The sequence below is a fragment of the Pholcus phalangioides genome, unplaced genomic scaffold, assembly GCF_987345545.1.
Source record: "Pholcus phalangioides strain wild (caught in Gottingen) unplaced genomic scaffold, Ppha-v1.0 ptg000010l_1, whole genome shotgun sequence".
NCBI lineage: Eukaryota > Metazoa > Arthropoda > Arachnida > Araneae > Pholcidae > Pholcus > Pholcus phalangioides.
The window spans coordinates 8,686,033-8,699,745 of record NW_028301603.1 but is presented as its reverse complement, the minus strand read 5'-3'; the positions used below and the strand labels follow the sequence as shown (position 1 = coordinate 8,699,745).

Genomic DNA, 13,713 nt, shown 5'->3' with positions numbered 1-13,713 from the left:
TCTGATTTATATTTTTATACTTCCCCGAATGAAGGAGTTGATGTGGTTTTTGTAATTTTTCCAATATATAATCTGCATGTGGATTTTTTCAAGTTTTAAAAATAGATATACATAATGTATTTTTATCCTTTAAAGATGACCCATCACATCGACAGTCCCCTGATAACCGGTCAGATGGATCAAAATCTCCTCATTCTAGCTCACAATGGCAGAAGGTACCGTGGAATCTTTCTGGATCAGATGCAGAGCTGGATCAAAGCAAATCGGAAAACAACAGCATATTATCTGACACTAGCACAGAGCCCAGTTCCCATAGCTCCCACTCAAGCAAAAACAAGCCAGATCACGGACCACAAATGAGGTTGAACCGTGCTTTCGCCCTGAGACGAGCCAGGCTGGAAGCAGACAGTAGCAAGCAGGTTGGGAAGGACAAGTCATTAACCACCGGTCAGAAGGCCATGAAAAAGTCGAGCAAACTTTCCGCTAGCACAACTACACTGAGGGACGACACTTCTGGAATCAAAGGCAGCTTACGGTTGACGCCAGCTATGACGAAGCCTTTCTCTGGGAAACCTCCACCTAGGGGAATCGAAGCAAGAAATGCAGCTGCGTATAAAAGAAAGGTTTGTCATTCTTAGTTTTACTGTATCAATTTTTCGATTGCTCTCTGTGTTTTTTTTCTTTTTGTCTAGGCCAAGATCATATAAATTTTGGACTACTTGAAATCTATTTTGAATATCCCAGTGTTAAGAAGACCTTACTTAGTTGTTCTGGACACTGTCTGTAGAGGTCTATGGCGACTTGCCAGTGATTCCCCTTCAGCCCAAACACTCTCTCCATATTCATCAGATGTTTGCGAAAGAAACAAGATGTAAAATGTAAATCATCGCCAAGAATGACAGACACATAGAAACGTTTCTACTAGGCAAAAATTTTCATTTCCTGGAAGTTAGAATATGACAAGGCTAGGAGAAACTAGGGGTAATGGCAGTCACACCCAAGGAAAATCACATGTTAAATACATGGAGTAATTTCCAGTTTTTTTACTGAAACCCATTATAATTAATGAGGCACAGCTGCTCTTTACAAACAAACAAATCAGATTAGAATTAAATTTAAGAGTTTCCGGGTTTTTTGGCCGATGTGAAATACAGTTTTTGTCTTCCAATGTTTCGTTCGCACGAGTGGCGAACATTTTCAAGGATTGCAAAATGCAGGCAAAAGGCTACTACTTACGCCTTCTCGCTACTTGAGTCGCACTGCCTCGTCGGGATTGGTCTGTTGAGCCAGTCTATTTTCCCCATTGGCTGAAGTTGTTCTTAAGGGCTCTGGTTAATGCTTGGATTTTAGCCTCATCATTTTTAAAATGGGGAACCAGACACTATTGATCTTCATTCTCTCTTCCTTTCTGTTGAAGCAGTTCTTGTGTTTTTGAATTTCAATTGCTTCTCTAAAAATACGTGTAAAATATCTCACACGTTCTTTTGCCCGCGTTATGCAATTCTTGAAAATGTTCGCCATTCGTGCGAACAAAACGTCGGAAGACAAAAACTATATTTCACGTCTGCCAAAAAAACCCGAAAACTCTTAAATTTAATTCTAATTTACTCGATGGCCACAAAAGCCTTTTTTGTTTCATTAAACAAATCTGATTTATTCAAAGTTGTATACAGTGGAACATTGGTTAATGTGCAATTCGCATAACGAGCAAAAATTTTGAACAAAATTTGACTCAGTTAATGAGTGACGGTTTGCATTACGAGCAAAAATTTTGCGATTTTTTATTTTTACATTGTCACAACTAAGCTGAAGGTTTTTGTTTTCGCCCAAATACATATTATTGAATTGTGGGCAATATTCTTCCCCTAAAGTCTCCAGTAAGCATGCCTCATTTTAAAAATTAACACACATGCGAGTGTGAATATTTACAACACGAAACTAGATGTAGCATTGTAGCCTTGCGTATGTGTGCTTGAAGGTTTTTTTTAAATTCTGCTTGGGGAAAAAACTGTGGGCTGATTGCATTATTGAACGTGACTTTGAGGGGACTAACTCATTAACAAGAGCTACTACTTGTACAAGAGATTTTGTGCTTGGGGAAGACCATGGACTGGAGGTTCATGATGATCGTATTCAAGAACTAGTGGTGAAAAATGTCTAGAAGTTGACGGTAGATGAAGTTATGGATCTCTTTTGCACACGGCAGCAAGAGTTTATGGACAGTATCTCGCATGAGGAAGAGAGAAGTAAGGAGATGTTCCTCACATAAAATGAGATTAGAGAGATGTGTAGAATATGGGAATCTATACAATACTCTGTAGAAAAGAACCACCAAAATAAACCTGTGGTAGTGTGCATGCAATGAATCTCTCCAACGCACACTGCAATTTACCATTTTCCAAAAATCCTACAAAAGCAGCAAAATCAAGTGTCATTGGATAGGGTTATTTTTGAAAGTCACACAAAAAGAATAAGTTTGCAAACAAGGAGTCTGTAAATCATCCTAAACAATAGTCCTACTCTTTCTTTCGTCATTTAGAGTTAGTTAATTTGTAAAAATTATCATATTATGTTTATTTATGCTGTTATTTATATTATATATACAAATACAACGCCACAACAGGCAAAATGCCCAACGAGGTGGCTGATAAATAATGTAATTGTATTGCATTATGAATAACTATTATTGTATTTAGTTATCGATTGAATGCTGTTTTTATTAGTCATTTTCATGTGAATGAATAATTGTAGAACGAATTATGTGAATTTATATTTCTTATGGGGAAGTTTGATTCGAATAATGAGCTTTTTGGATAACGAGCACATTGGCGGAACACAAATTGAGCTCGTTAACCGAAGTCCCACTGTACTTTTTTCACAAAAACAATTTAATAAAAAATCAACTGACTGGTATTACACCCCCCCCCCCCTCCAAAGCAGCCACTCATTTGACCCATTCAAAATCACATGAAATTTAGGAAAGTAACACAAGACACCAGTTTCCATAAGAATGAATGTGATATTTAATCAGATGATATCAAAAAAAAATGAAATACATATTGTGAACAAACATATAACTAGCTTTTACTACAGCAATCACAAATGTAGCCTGTGCAGTGTCCCATCATAAACACTATTGGTGAGCCAATCTTCCACAGCTGGTACAGCAGAACGACTTCTCTCCATCTACTCTGAATCCTTCACTGTAAACTCAGATTTTCGAATTCATGTTATAAAAAAATTGGCTGCCATTACCCCAAGAGTATGCTGTGCTACAAAACTGAAAAATAAAAGAATGGCTTAATTAACTTGAATGAAAAGCATTATTGAATGGGACAGATATTGTGTATATGTAACATAGAAGTTGTATGGCGAATGAAAAAAAATTATTTTGCTTACCACGATCAAAAACAGTGAATTCTTACAGCACACGATGTCAAGTAGCATATTCCAGTTCAGCAGCTGAACAAATACAAACAAAATGGTGATAGTTGCATCAGTAGTTTCCTTCATGGCTGCGAGACTCCAATTGCATTGCATATTGGAGAAATACTAGTGACTATGAGTACTCTGTGACTGAAATCCTCCTTGTTTCCTCTATATTTTCTGTTAGAAAATAATGATTGAGGTGATCCTAATCATTATTGGTATTTGTTGCAGAAAGAGAAATATTGTCTTGTGAATAAGTGGGGGGTGGGTGGGTAGGAGAGATTCTCATGGTTTTTGTGCTGATTTCTAAAAAATAAGTATTGCTTTTCCTGCATTCGCTTAAATATTTTGTTCTTGACATTTGTGCTTTATCATTTCCAGCCCGAACTAAAGAGTGGTCATAGAAGGATTGAGAGCGATCCAGGCAAAGGAATCCCTGTTTGGCGTTCAGCAGACAGCCGGCCATCCACAGCAGGTGCGGCGGTAGGTACTTTTTATTCAGGAAGCAAGAGCATCGTGCAGAAGTCTCCCGGATTTTCATGTGAAGGTGACGGAGGCTTGCAGTCGTTCCATCGCTCTATGTCCTGCAGTATTATGAATGACACTGAAGCCCCCTTACCCATTCTCCCATGTAGTTTTGTCCGAAGTTTTGAGCAAAACATGATGTCTGGATCTCAGGTAAGAAAATAATCATAATTTCTCTCTAAAAGGATAATTGAAATAACTCTGATGTTTTGTTCTTTTACGAGTATCAGACAAGGGGATTCCCTATAGGGATGTACGACAGGTGTGATCACATGGGCCCCCCATGGTTTGGGGGCCTTACACGAATAGTAATAGAAGTAACAAAAATGTTTCCATATATGAATTTTTTTTTTTCTGTAGTAAACACGGTGTCTGGACTTAATAATGGAATTATTTCTCAATTCTGAGTTTCCATCAAAAAATATTCGGGGATTTTTTCTCTCATTAATTCTGAATTTTCATCAATTCTGAGATTTTTTCTTTTATTAATTAGCCATTTTTATTATTGAGTAGATATTTTTCAACGTTTCTGTATATTCTGTGATAATGTATGAATCCTTGGATGCAGATTTCCTTTTCTCCACAAAATATATAAAATCAGGGGTAAGGAACCCCAAAATTGTTTTCACACCTAACCCCTTTGTCTGATAAGGGCAGCCCTGGTGTAGAAAGTGGATAAAAGATGGCAAATAAATTATTTTGAAGTTCTGTGAGTGGAATAAATTGGATCTCACCAAGAACAAATCTATCTCTTGTCGTTGATGGGCTTGTGACCTTCAAGATGTTTATGCCATTCAACCTACTACTGTCTGTGATCGAACATTGACAATAGTTAATGATGAATTGTAGCAGGTTGTTAATCTTGATTTACCAAGAATTTCATGGCTACATACTGTTACTGTATCAAAGTTAATTGGCAGATGCCATCTTTTTACACATTCATTTTCCTACGGTTTCATTTCAGTTTCATTTTCTTATTAAATTCAGCAATCTCTGTGTTAATGTTATAGGAACAAAATCAGGATATTTACTTTGAGGGGATGTGCCGAAAGCAAGTTTCATCTTTTTTTTAGAGACAAATTTCACTTTAAGCAGGCTGACAAAAAAAAAACAATACAGTAATTTGGCTTTTTTTTATATATAGTCTCCACAGACATTGATACATTCCTCATACTGTTTGATTAATTTGAAGAAACCTTCCTCGTAAAGCTTTGGGGGGGGGGGGCCCTATAAATTTATCAAATTCTTCTTCAGGTCAGCCTCCTGCATTACTACCAAATTGATATCCATTGACGTCTCAACTATTTGGCGGGGTATGGTGTCATTATGTAGTTGCTCTGTAAAATGCTACGAGTGTCTATCATACATTTCCCATATACTTATTTGCCGTGCATGCCAACATGCACTTCATTCTTTGACCATGTTTCTAGTAAAGGTCTTGCTGCCATATTGTTTTGGACTTAACTCAGCATGAGCATGCTTGTCTTTCTTTTGTGGCACTCTGCACACGCATCGCTTCATCTATACTCTTGATGCTCCTATCGTGCTATCAAGACTCTCTGAAAAATATGTATCCTTCGTTCTTGACCCATTATGGTCATTCCCTTTCCATCTATATATATGTGAAATTTAATTCTGGAATGTCCATCATAGATCCTCTCATGTGTATTAATCCTCTCATGAGCATCGACAAGGTATCACATCTTTTTAAAAGCCTTTTACTTTAGCACAGATATTTGTACAGCTGATTTCTCAATAGAACACATTTTCTTTCACTCTTTGCTTTGCACCTGCTGAAAATTGAAAGAAAAAAAAAAAGCTTGATTTAAAAAAAAAAAAAAAAAGATAAAGTGGAACTTCAATTAACAAACAATTCACATAACGAGCAAAAATTTTGGACAAATTTTGATTTGAGTAACAAGTGATGATTTGCATTATGAGCAAAAATTTTTAGCTTTGTTTACATTCACGTTACACAACTGAGCTGATAGTTATCAAATTAATTAACCTTTTGCTTTTGTCCACGCACGTGCTATGGTCAGTGTGTCTCACTCGAAAAATTAACAAACGTAATATTGGAGGATATATGTTGGATTATATGGAGGACTGCATGATCTTACAGACAGTTGAACGTGGCCCATCTAACACCTGTGCTACATGCCTGACACTAAGACACTACCACAAGAATTTGAAGCTGTGTCCTCTTCCACCTGAAGCAAAACCTCCTGTACTGCATCTATAAAAACAGGTTTTCTTTCTCTTCGAGGATGAACAGACAATGATCCCATGGTTTCAAATTTTGTTATCATACTCCGAAGGTTTTTAACGTTCATTGGACCTTTTCGATTCCAAGTCTGATATTTCCATAGAGCAGTTATTGCAGAATTGCTGTTTTGGTAAAACAATTTGACCAATAAAGTGCGATCTCGTAAACTTATTGTCATTGTGAGCAGCAAACACATTGAAAAACAAGATCTCGGCGAATGTTTCTAGGTTTTGTAACAGCTGCTGCATGACATCACATAAATTTACATGTTTACTACAGGTATTCAAAGTGACACGCCCTCTGGTGTCCAAATAGGAAACTAACACCCCCCCCCCCCCGAAACAATTTTCATCACTTCATGACGTCCTCCACAAAATTTCACAAATTTCTTATGACTAGTTTTGCCTGTAGGCTACTTTAAAATAGAGTCTTTTAAATATCGAGACCCTGTATTATAGAGTAGGAATCTGTGAAAAATTTTGTAGAAAAGAATCAATCAAATTAAGTTGTAGCAAAGCAAGCAATGAAACTGTTCAATGACAGCACAGTTTCCCATTTCCAAGAAATCCTAAAAGGAGGCAAAAGCAAGTGTCATTAGATAAGATTCTTTTTGAAAGTCACACAAAAAAAATACATTTGCAAACAACAGAGTTTGTAAATTATCCTAAATGACATCCTCTCTTCTCTTTTAGAGTAAGTTAATTTGTAAACATTGTATTGAATGTTTATTTATGGTGTTACTATACATATTTTATTGCAGGGTATGAAAAAAACAAATCAGATTTTTGTTTTAGTTAACTGACCGCTTATTAATTAAAACAAATCTTAATTATTAAGAATGCATATTTTCATATCACCTAATCGTTTTTTTTTCCTAATTGCTCAAATTTAATTAAGTATTAATGAATGAACTACAAACACCAAAAATCTGTGTTTATGTAACACGAAAGGTCATTGAGCCCCTATTAACTTCATGGATTAACATTTTATTTTTATAAAGAAAAGTGCTTTTATTCATGAGAGGTGCCTCACATTAAGGTGAATGAGTGGTGGCAACTCAGTATCACATATATGGTGCAGACATCTCAATTCACTCTATACGCAACCAAAGGGCCATTCAGCATCAACTAAATTAAACAAATTCTATATTTGCAAGATTGTTTCTTGCACAATTAATAGATGTGTTTCCGACTTGCATGTGATGTTGCTTAATAGTTTACACATTTTTATTCTTTCTCAGATTTAATGGATTTTGGTAAAAAAACGAGCAAACTCAAAATTTTAATACGAAACTAAAGTCGAAAGTCCAACAATATTTATGTTGGTACAACATCTAGTACATAGGGCATAAAATTCAAGGCTTTATGAAAAAAATAATTCATTTTTTTTAATCGGGAGAAACCTAGTGCCACATTGTAATGCATTGAAAATACTTTGTACAGTTTAGCTAACTACTAAGTTTAACTCCCTATATTTTTTTTTCAGCAATTTTTCCCATGCACAAAATCTAGAAATAGAACAGTTTCATTTCTTCACTGTATCTAGAGATTTAAGTTCAAGTGTAATCTTGAACTTAGTCTTGATCTTTCCCTCAAATATCTTCTATTCTTCTTGTAATCACAAACTTTACCACACACCAATAACATGCATACCATACCAGGTTACTTTTACTTCAATATCATTGAAGTTATGTGAAGAAAAAACAATTTAAATTTTGTGATTTAAATCATTGACTTTTTTTTAAATCGAGCCGATTTAAATTTGTGTACCCTGTTTTATTTTGTGCATTAGTTACTATATTATTGATTTATGCCGTTTTTGTTAGTCATTTCTATGTGAATGAATGATTGTAGAAAGAATTATCAGAGTTTTCATTATTTTATTTCCTATGGGGAAAATTTTTTTTTTTTTTTTTCGCTATACGAGAGATTTGGATAACAAGCACATTCACAGAACGAATTAAGCTTGTTAACCAAAGTTAAACTGTATGCTATTTTACAGGGGATTTCTGCTATGGAATTTAAAGATTTAAAAATCAGAAAACTGTCAAGTTCTCTTGAAATTTAAAATCAGAAAAAAATTTTAATGTTTTCCTAAACATCTATATATATAAAATTGATTTTCTGTGTGTGTGTATGTTCTCTGTACAAATCTACAATTTTAAATCGATCGCCACCAAATTTTGCATATATACCAAATGGGACTCGACTTGAACGATGGGCTACTTTAAAATTTTGTCTGACCAGGGCAAATGCCCCAAACAGGCAAAAAACTGTCTGGCAACAATGGTTTTTGGGCCTCAAGAATCACTTTCCGAACGTTTACTTCAGTTACCGTGGTTTCCTAGCAATGTGTTTAAGACACATATATGCCTTTACAATGGTTTGTAATTTTTTCAATGCTGTACGTATATGTATAATAGTTTGTGCCTTTATAATGGTTTGCCACATTTTCAATACTCCCAGTAATGAAGAATAGACGCCATAATCATCATCAGCATTGCTTTGAGGGTCAGGAAAAGGGTGAACCTCATAGAAATCAGTGTTAAAATTGCCGATTTTACTGCAGAAATGCGGATGGGGATTTCCTGCCACATCAATAACTTTAAAAATTGCATAGAATTCTTGATTTTTGAAATATTGAGTTCACTTAGAGATATACGAAGCCCAGGAGATTAAATATGAAGTAATTAGCCCCGGACCTACTTTTGAGTTGGATATCAATGCAATAACATTGATTTCAACTTTTTATTTACATCTTCTCAAGCATGAAAATTAATGTCTCCATATTGTGTCTTTAAATATTCAACTGCATAAATTCATATACAGTCGAATCCCGTTATAACGAACGCCAAAAGACCTTAAGAATCACTTCGTTATATCGAAATTTCGTTATAAAAGAATTCCACGTTACCTAGCATTGTTCCTATGTAAACTTATTTGGGGGATTATAAAAGTGTTCGTTAAAATGAGATTTTCGCTATAACGGTATTCGTTAAAACGGAATTCGACTGTAGTTTAGGATAAAGCACATCAAAGAAATTCCACAGCTTTAATTAAGGATTTTTGGAAGCTGAAATAGGCAGAGATGGATAACTTGAAGTTCAAAAGGGGGAAGGGAAGAATCGAAATACTTAGCGCCCTCAAAAAAGGAAAAAAATATGTATTCATTTCTACGTTTCTTTAAATCTAGATTTTTTTTTTTTTTTAAGAGTCGCGCTGGAAGTCGCCATATTGGTTAACTTAGACACGGTTTGCATGTCCCTCAAAGAAAGAGGGAGATATCGCATGATCCAAAAAGCCTCATTGAAGAAAACCCGGGCAGCGCCGGATATTATAGCTAGTTATTTCATATAATTTAATTTCCTAAACATTTGTATTTCATTGTAAAAATCTTTTTTATGTTTGTATTATAGTTATGGTAGGGTATGTATAATGCATGATGATTGTGATAAATTTGAAGATGGTTTTGTTTTTTTTTCACATTGTCAGATTGTGACCAGTGTTGGTGTTGAGCATCAAAACAGAAAGCACCCTGTCAAAGAACTGACAGTATGTACATCCCTAATTTTTTTAGGGTAGTTTTTGGTTTGGTTGAGTGTGAAATAATGTGTGTGAAGTGTAAAACCCTTGATGCAACTGTCTGTGTTTTCTATATGTTCTGAATATGTATTTTGTTATTTTAATCCAAATTTGGTGCCTTTCATAGTACTAATATACAGTAGAGTCTCGATAATCCGAGGTGGATTTGATACCGAGGCCACTTTGAACTATCAAAAACTCAGATTATCCAAAAAAAACAATAAAAAATTTAAATGTTAGTTTTATGTGGAAAAAAAAAACAGACATTCAAAAGTAGTACTAGCACACTCGCTGTATTTTTAATTCTTGAGTAACATATAGATGGCATACAATGTGTTTTGAAAAATGAAGAATATGAAAAGAACACACAGATGTGAGAGAGTGATTGAGAAGCGTTGAAGAGTTGGAATTGATGGTGAGTGATGCTAAGACACTGATAGCTTTCTACTGCCTTTCCAATGATTTTATTTAAGCAATCAGGAGACAATGCCATTGTCCACTATTATGAAGAAAATGGTCAAACTTTCTCCTCTTTTTCGGCGACCCTTCGAAAGTTGAAATGGTCTACGTCCATTCCAAGGGAATCTAATATTTTATTACACCAGTTACCCATAGGCCTGGGAGATGCCTAGTCTGTTACAAACTGAAATTACAGTGCAATATGTACTATGTAGTGTTATTTAGTATTTCTGGAAATGAAAGGCTCTTGGAGGAAAAAAAAAGAAAGAGGGTCTTAAGAAGGAAATGCAAAAATTTTCAATATTTCCGATTATCTGGAAACTCATACTTCCAGAGCTCAGATTCTCTAGCCTCTACTGGTCTGTAAAATGTTTGCTAAATCCCTACATTGTTTACATTTTCAGGAACTTTTTCAAGAATAAAGCAATACCCTCCATATTTGTTATTTTTTTTTATATTTTAAGAGAAACGGTCCAAAATAATGTGTTTTGACTTCACAAGAAACCTCTTTTTGTTTGCAGATATGCTGACCTGACAAATTTACAGAAATTTGGTCACCCTCAGACCCCAATTTAGTAATCGCGTTAAATAAAAATTAGGTGTCATGGGCAATATTTTAGTCACCCCTGTGACCTCCTGGTGCCTGGAATTTATCATATTTTGTAGTACCTTCAAATCCCATATCATTTCGTTGAAACATGCAACATGATTAGTTTTTTTCTAACTTCATAAAAGAAATTAACATTAATTTATGTGTCACAACTTGAATTTATTAATTTAAAAGTAAAAAACTGACAAAAACAAATGAATATATTTATTCATTTGAGTATTTGCTCTATTATAAATGGCTAATCAATTATGGTAATAGTATATAAATGGACAGAGACTTATAAATAGATGTACACTGAGGGCCAAAAAATAATAGGCCTATTTGTCTTAAGTGGCAGAATGTCAAATGGTCCTGTGCATCAAAGTATCTACGCACTGTGTATTTCAAGTCAATGAGTTTCGTGAATATTTTGAAATATTTTAATCACTTATCTTTTATGGAAAGCTCAAACTTTTAAATGTTCAGAATTCTTTGCTTTACATCTACAGGCTTTGGACAGCTTAGTCATATCTGCCGTTCATCAACTTTCCTCAAAACTCTGGGCAAACGCTAAGGCTCTGCTTGAAAAAGAAAGGTAAAATCTGCAGAAAATTTTTATTCAATTTTTAATAAAATTGCTAAGCATGTTTTATTTTGCTGGTGTCATTTTCACTTTGCCTCTGGATGTATAAAAGCATTCTGAATGAATCAAGTAGGAATTAGTTAATTAGTAATGAATTTACCCATTCAATGTTTCGAACGATATTTTAATGTATTAGACAACTCTGCTTCAGTGAACTAACTCCATTTTCAGGTAGTAAAATATTTAAATAACAGAAATTAGTTTGCATAATTGAAGGGCTTGCATCAACAAGGGTTTAGCTCCATTTTTATTCTATTGGGCGAAGAAAGACTCTGGTACCCCCTCTTTTTTTTTTTGCCCTTTCTTGCCCTAATGCTAGGATGGTGTTAGCTCTATCTATTGAGAAACACAGGAACTAACTGCTGGAGTTGCCTTCGTCTAGTACCCCAGTTCCCAACGTGGGGTCATGCCTCCATGGGGTGGAGGGGGCAATTTTATTTTCAGTGGTAGCAATTGGGGAATGGGCTTTTTCCTAGAGAAACAGTTTTTTATTCACTTTTGATGGTTTTTACTATCAAATCATTTTTTTTTTTTTTATGTTTATGCATTTCAGTTTTCTGTTATGTGTTTTGAAACTTTGAGGTTTTTGGGATCAGTTTGAATGACTAATTTTTTTTCTGTTTGCTTCTCTCCTTTATTTTTCTCTTTCATAAACGCCATGTTCTTTGGAAGCTTCAAACCAGTGGCCTTCAACATACAACCCACAGGTCACATGTGGCTTTCAAAGCTTTTTGTTGTTTCCCACCAACGGAAAAGCTTACATAGTTACAGAAATTAATATAAATTATAACATAAAAAATCTCAATGAAGCAATGTATTCTAAAATTGGTATGACACTGTTTCCAATATACATTGGGGGGGGGGGAGTGCCAAAACAAAATTCTGCTGACAGGGGAAGGTCGAAAATGGCTAAAAATCTGCTGACGTAATACTTGAACGGCTCCCCTTATTCACTCAACAATATTGTCTGCACAGCATTACTGCTGAATAGGAAAATAAAAAAGTTAAAAAAAAAAGTTTATTTTTCTCAATAAAGACAAAAAAAAAAATCTAAGGCTTGTCACTTTTATTTTTAATTTAACCGGTTGATAGAGAATTATAATTTGCATGTTTACATTTTGTAAGCAGGCAATTTTTCAGTCAAAACAGTTAGATGTTTGTTTCGGCCCATTTCTCGGTACAACATCAACATGACGCTATGACAATTTTAGTGGAAAATAAAAAACTTTCCCCATCTTTCTCTTTTTTGCTCAACTATTTACCATTTATTTTTTTGTCTCAAAGACGATCAGCATGGATCTTAAATGTTTTTTATGTCTGATGGATTGTGCAATGGGAAAAAAACAAACTTGAGTCATATGGCCTATGTAACTACAAGTAATTACAGTGTTTCTCTTCAAATTTGTAAATTGTTCAATACTAATGTAATGTATCTAATTTTTTGTAAAATGTATTGAATTTATAATATGTTATTGGAATATGTTTGTATAGTTTTTCAATTTCGTGTTTTGCAGGGAGAAATGCCCAAAAGGTGGGGACTGTTGGCTCATGATCGAAGAAGTCCTACCCAGCATGCCTGTGTCAGAGACTCCAGAAGACGGTGACCTAACCAAAGATTTGTCCAGTATTCTGAAGAATTTAAAACGTGTTGAGCAAGGCCTTGAAGGTGAGGTAATCATATCTGAAGGAAACAGATATTTTCTGGATTTTTATACCGAGATGAACTTGAAAGAAAAATCATCTGATCTCTGCTGGGACATGAACCCAGGTCCTCTTGCATACTGGGCTAGCATGCTACCATCTACACCACTAGAGACATGACCCTGCCTTCCCTTATTTCACACACTGTAGCATGACACACTGAAGTAGCTGTATTAGTATTCTTTTTTAACTTCAACAAATGCCCCCAGGTGGGACAGTAGGGATAGATAAACAGCATTTTCCTAGCCCAATATATCAAGGAAACAGATATTTTCCGTATTTTTATGCCGAAGTGAACTTAAAAAGAAAAATCATCTGGTCTGTACCTGGACAGCCCTCTTACATACCGGGCAAGCATGCTACCATCTGCACCACTGGAGAAATGACAAGGAAGGCAGGATCACGTCTGTTTGATTTTGTGTGGCAAGGCTGCAGTCGGAACCAGGTTGTGTATGGGAAGGGGGAAAAAGAGAAGTAAAAAATGAGAGTAAATTCATTACAAATTTGTTTTCTTTCCTTT

The 13,713-nt window shown here is 35.0% G+C and overlaps 1 protein-coding gene across 1 annotated transcript in view; it reads left to right on the top strand.

The window, feature by feature from the left end:
• The window catches only part of LOC149080849 (uncharacterized), a 42,413-nt gene that overhangs the window by 19,019 nt on the left and 9,681 nt on the right, over window positions 1–13,713 (top strand). The window contains exons 12-16 of the mRNA XM_089237515.1: window positions 136–623; window positions 3,811–4,107; window positions 9,712–9,771; window positions 11,359–11,444; window positions 13,007–13,158. Of these exons, the coding sequence (XP_089093641.1) occupies window positions 136–623; window positions 3,811–4,107; window positions 9,712–9,771; window positions 11,359–11,444; window positions 13,007–13,158 (1,083 nt within the window). The remainder of the gene's footprint in view (window positions 1–135; window positions 624–3,810; window positions 4,108–9,711; window positions 9,772–11,358; window positions 11,445–13,006; window positions 13,159–13,713) is intronic.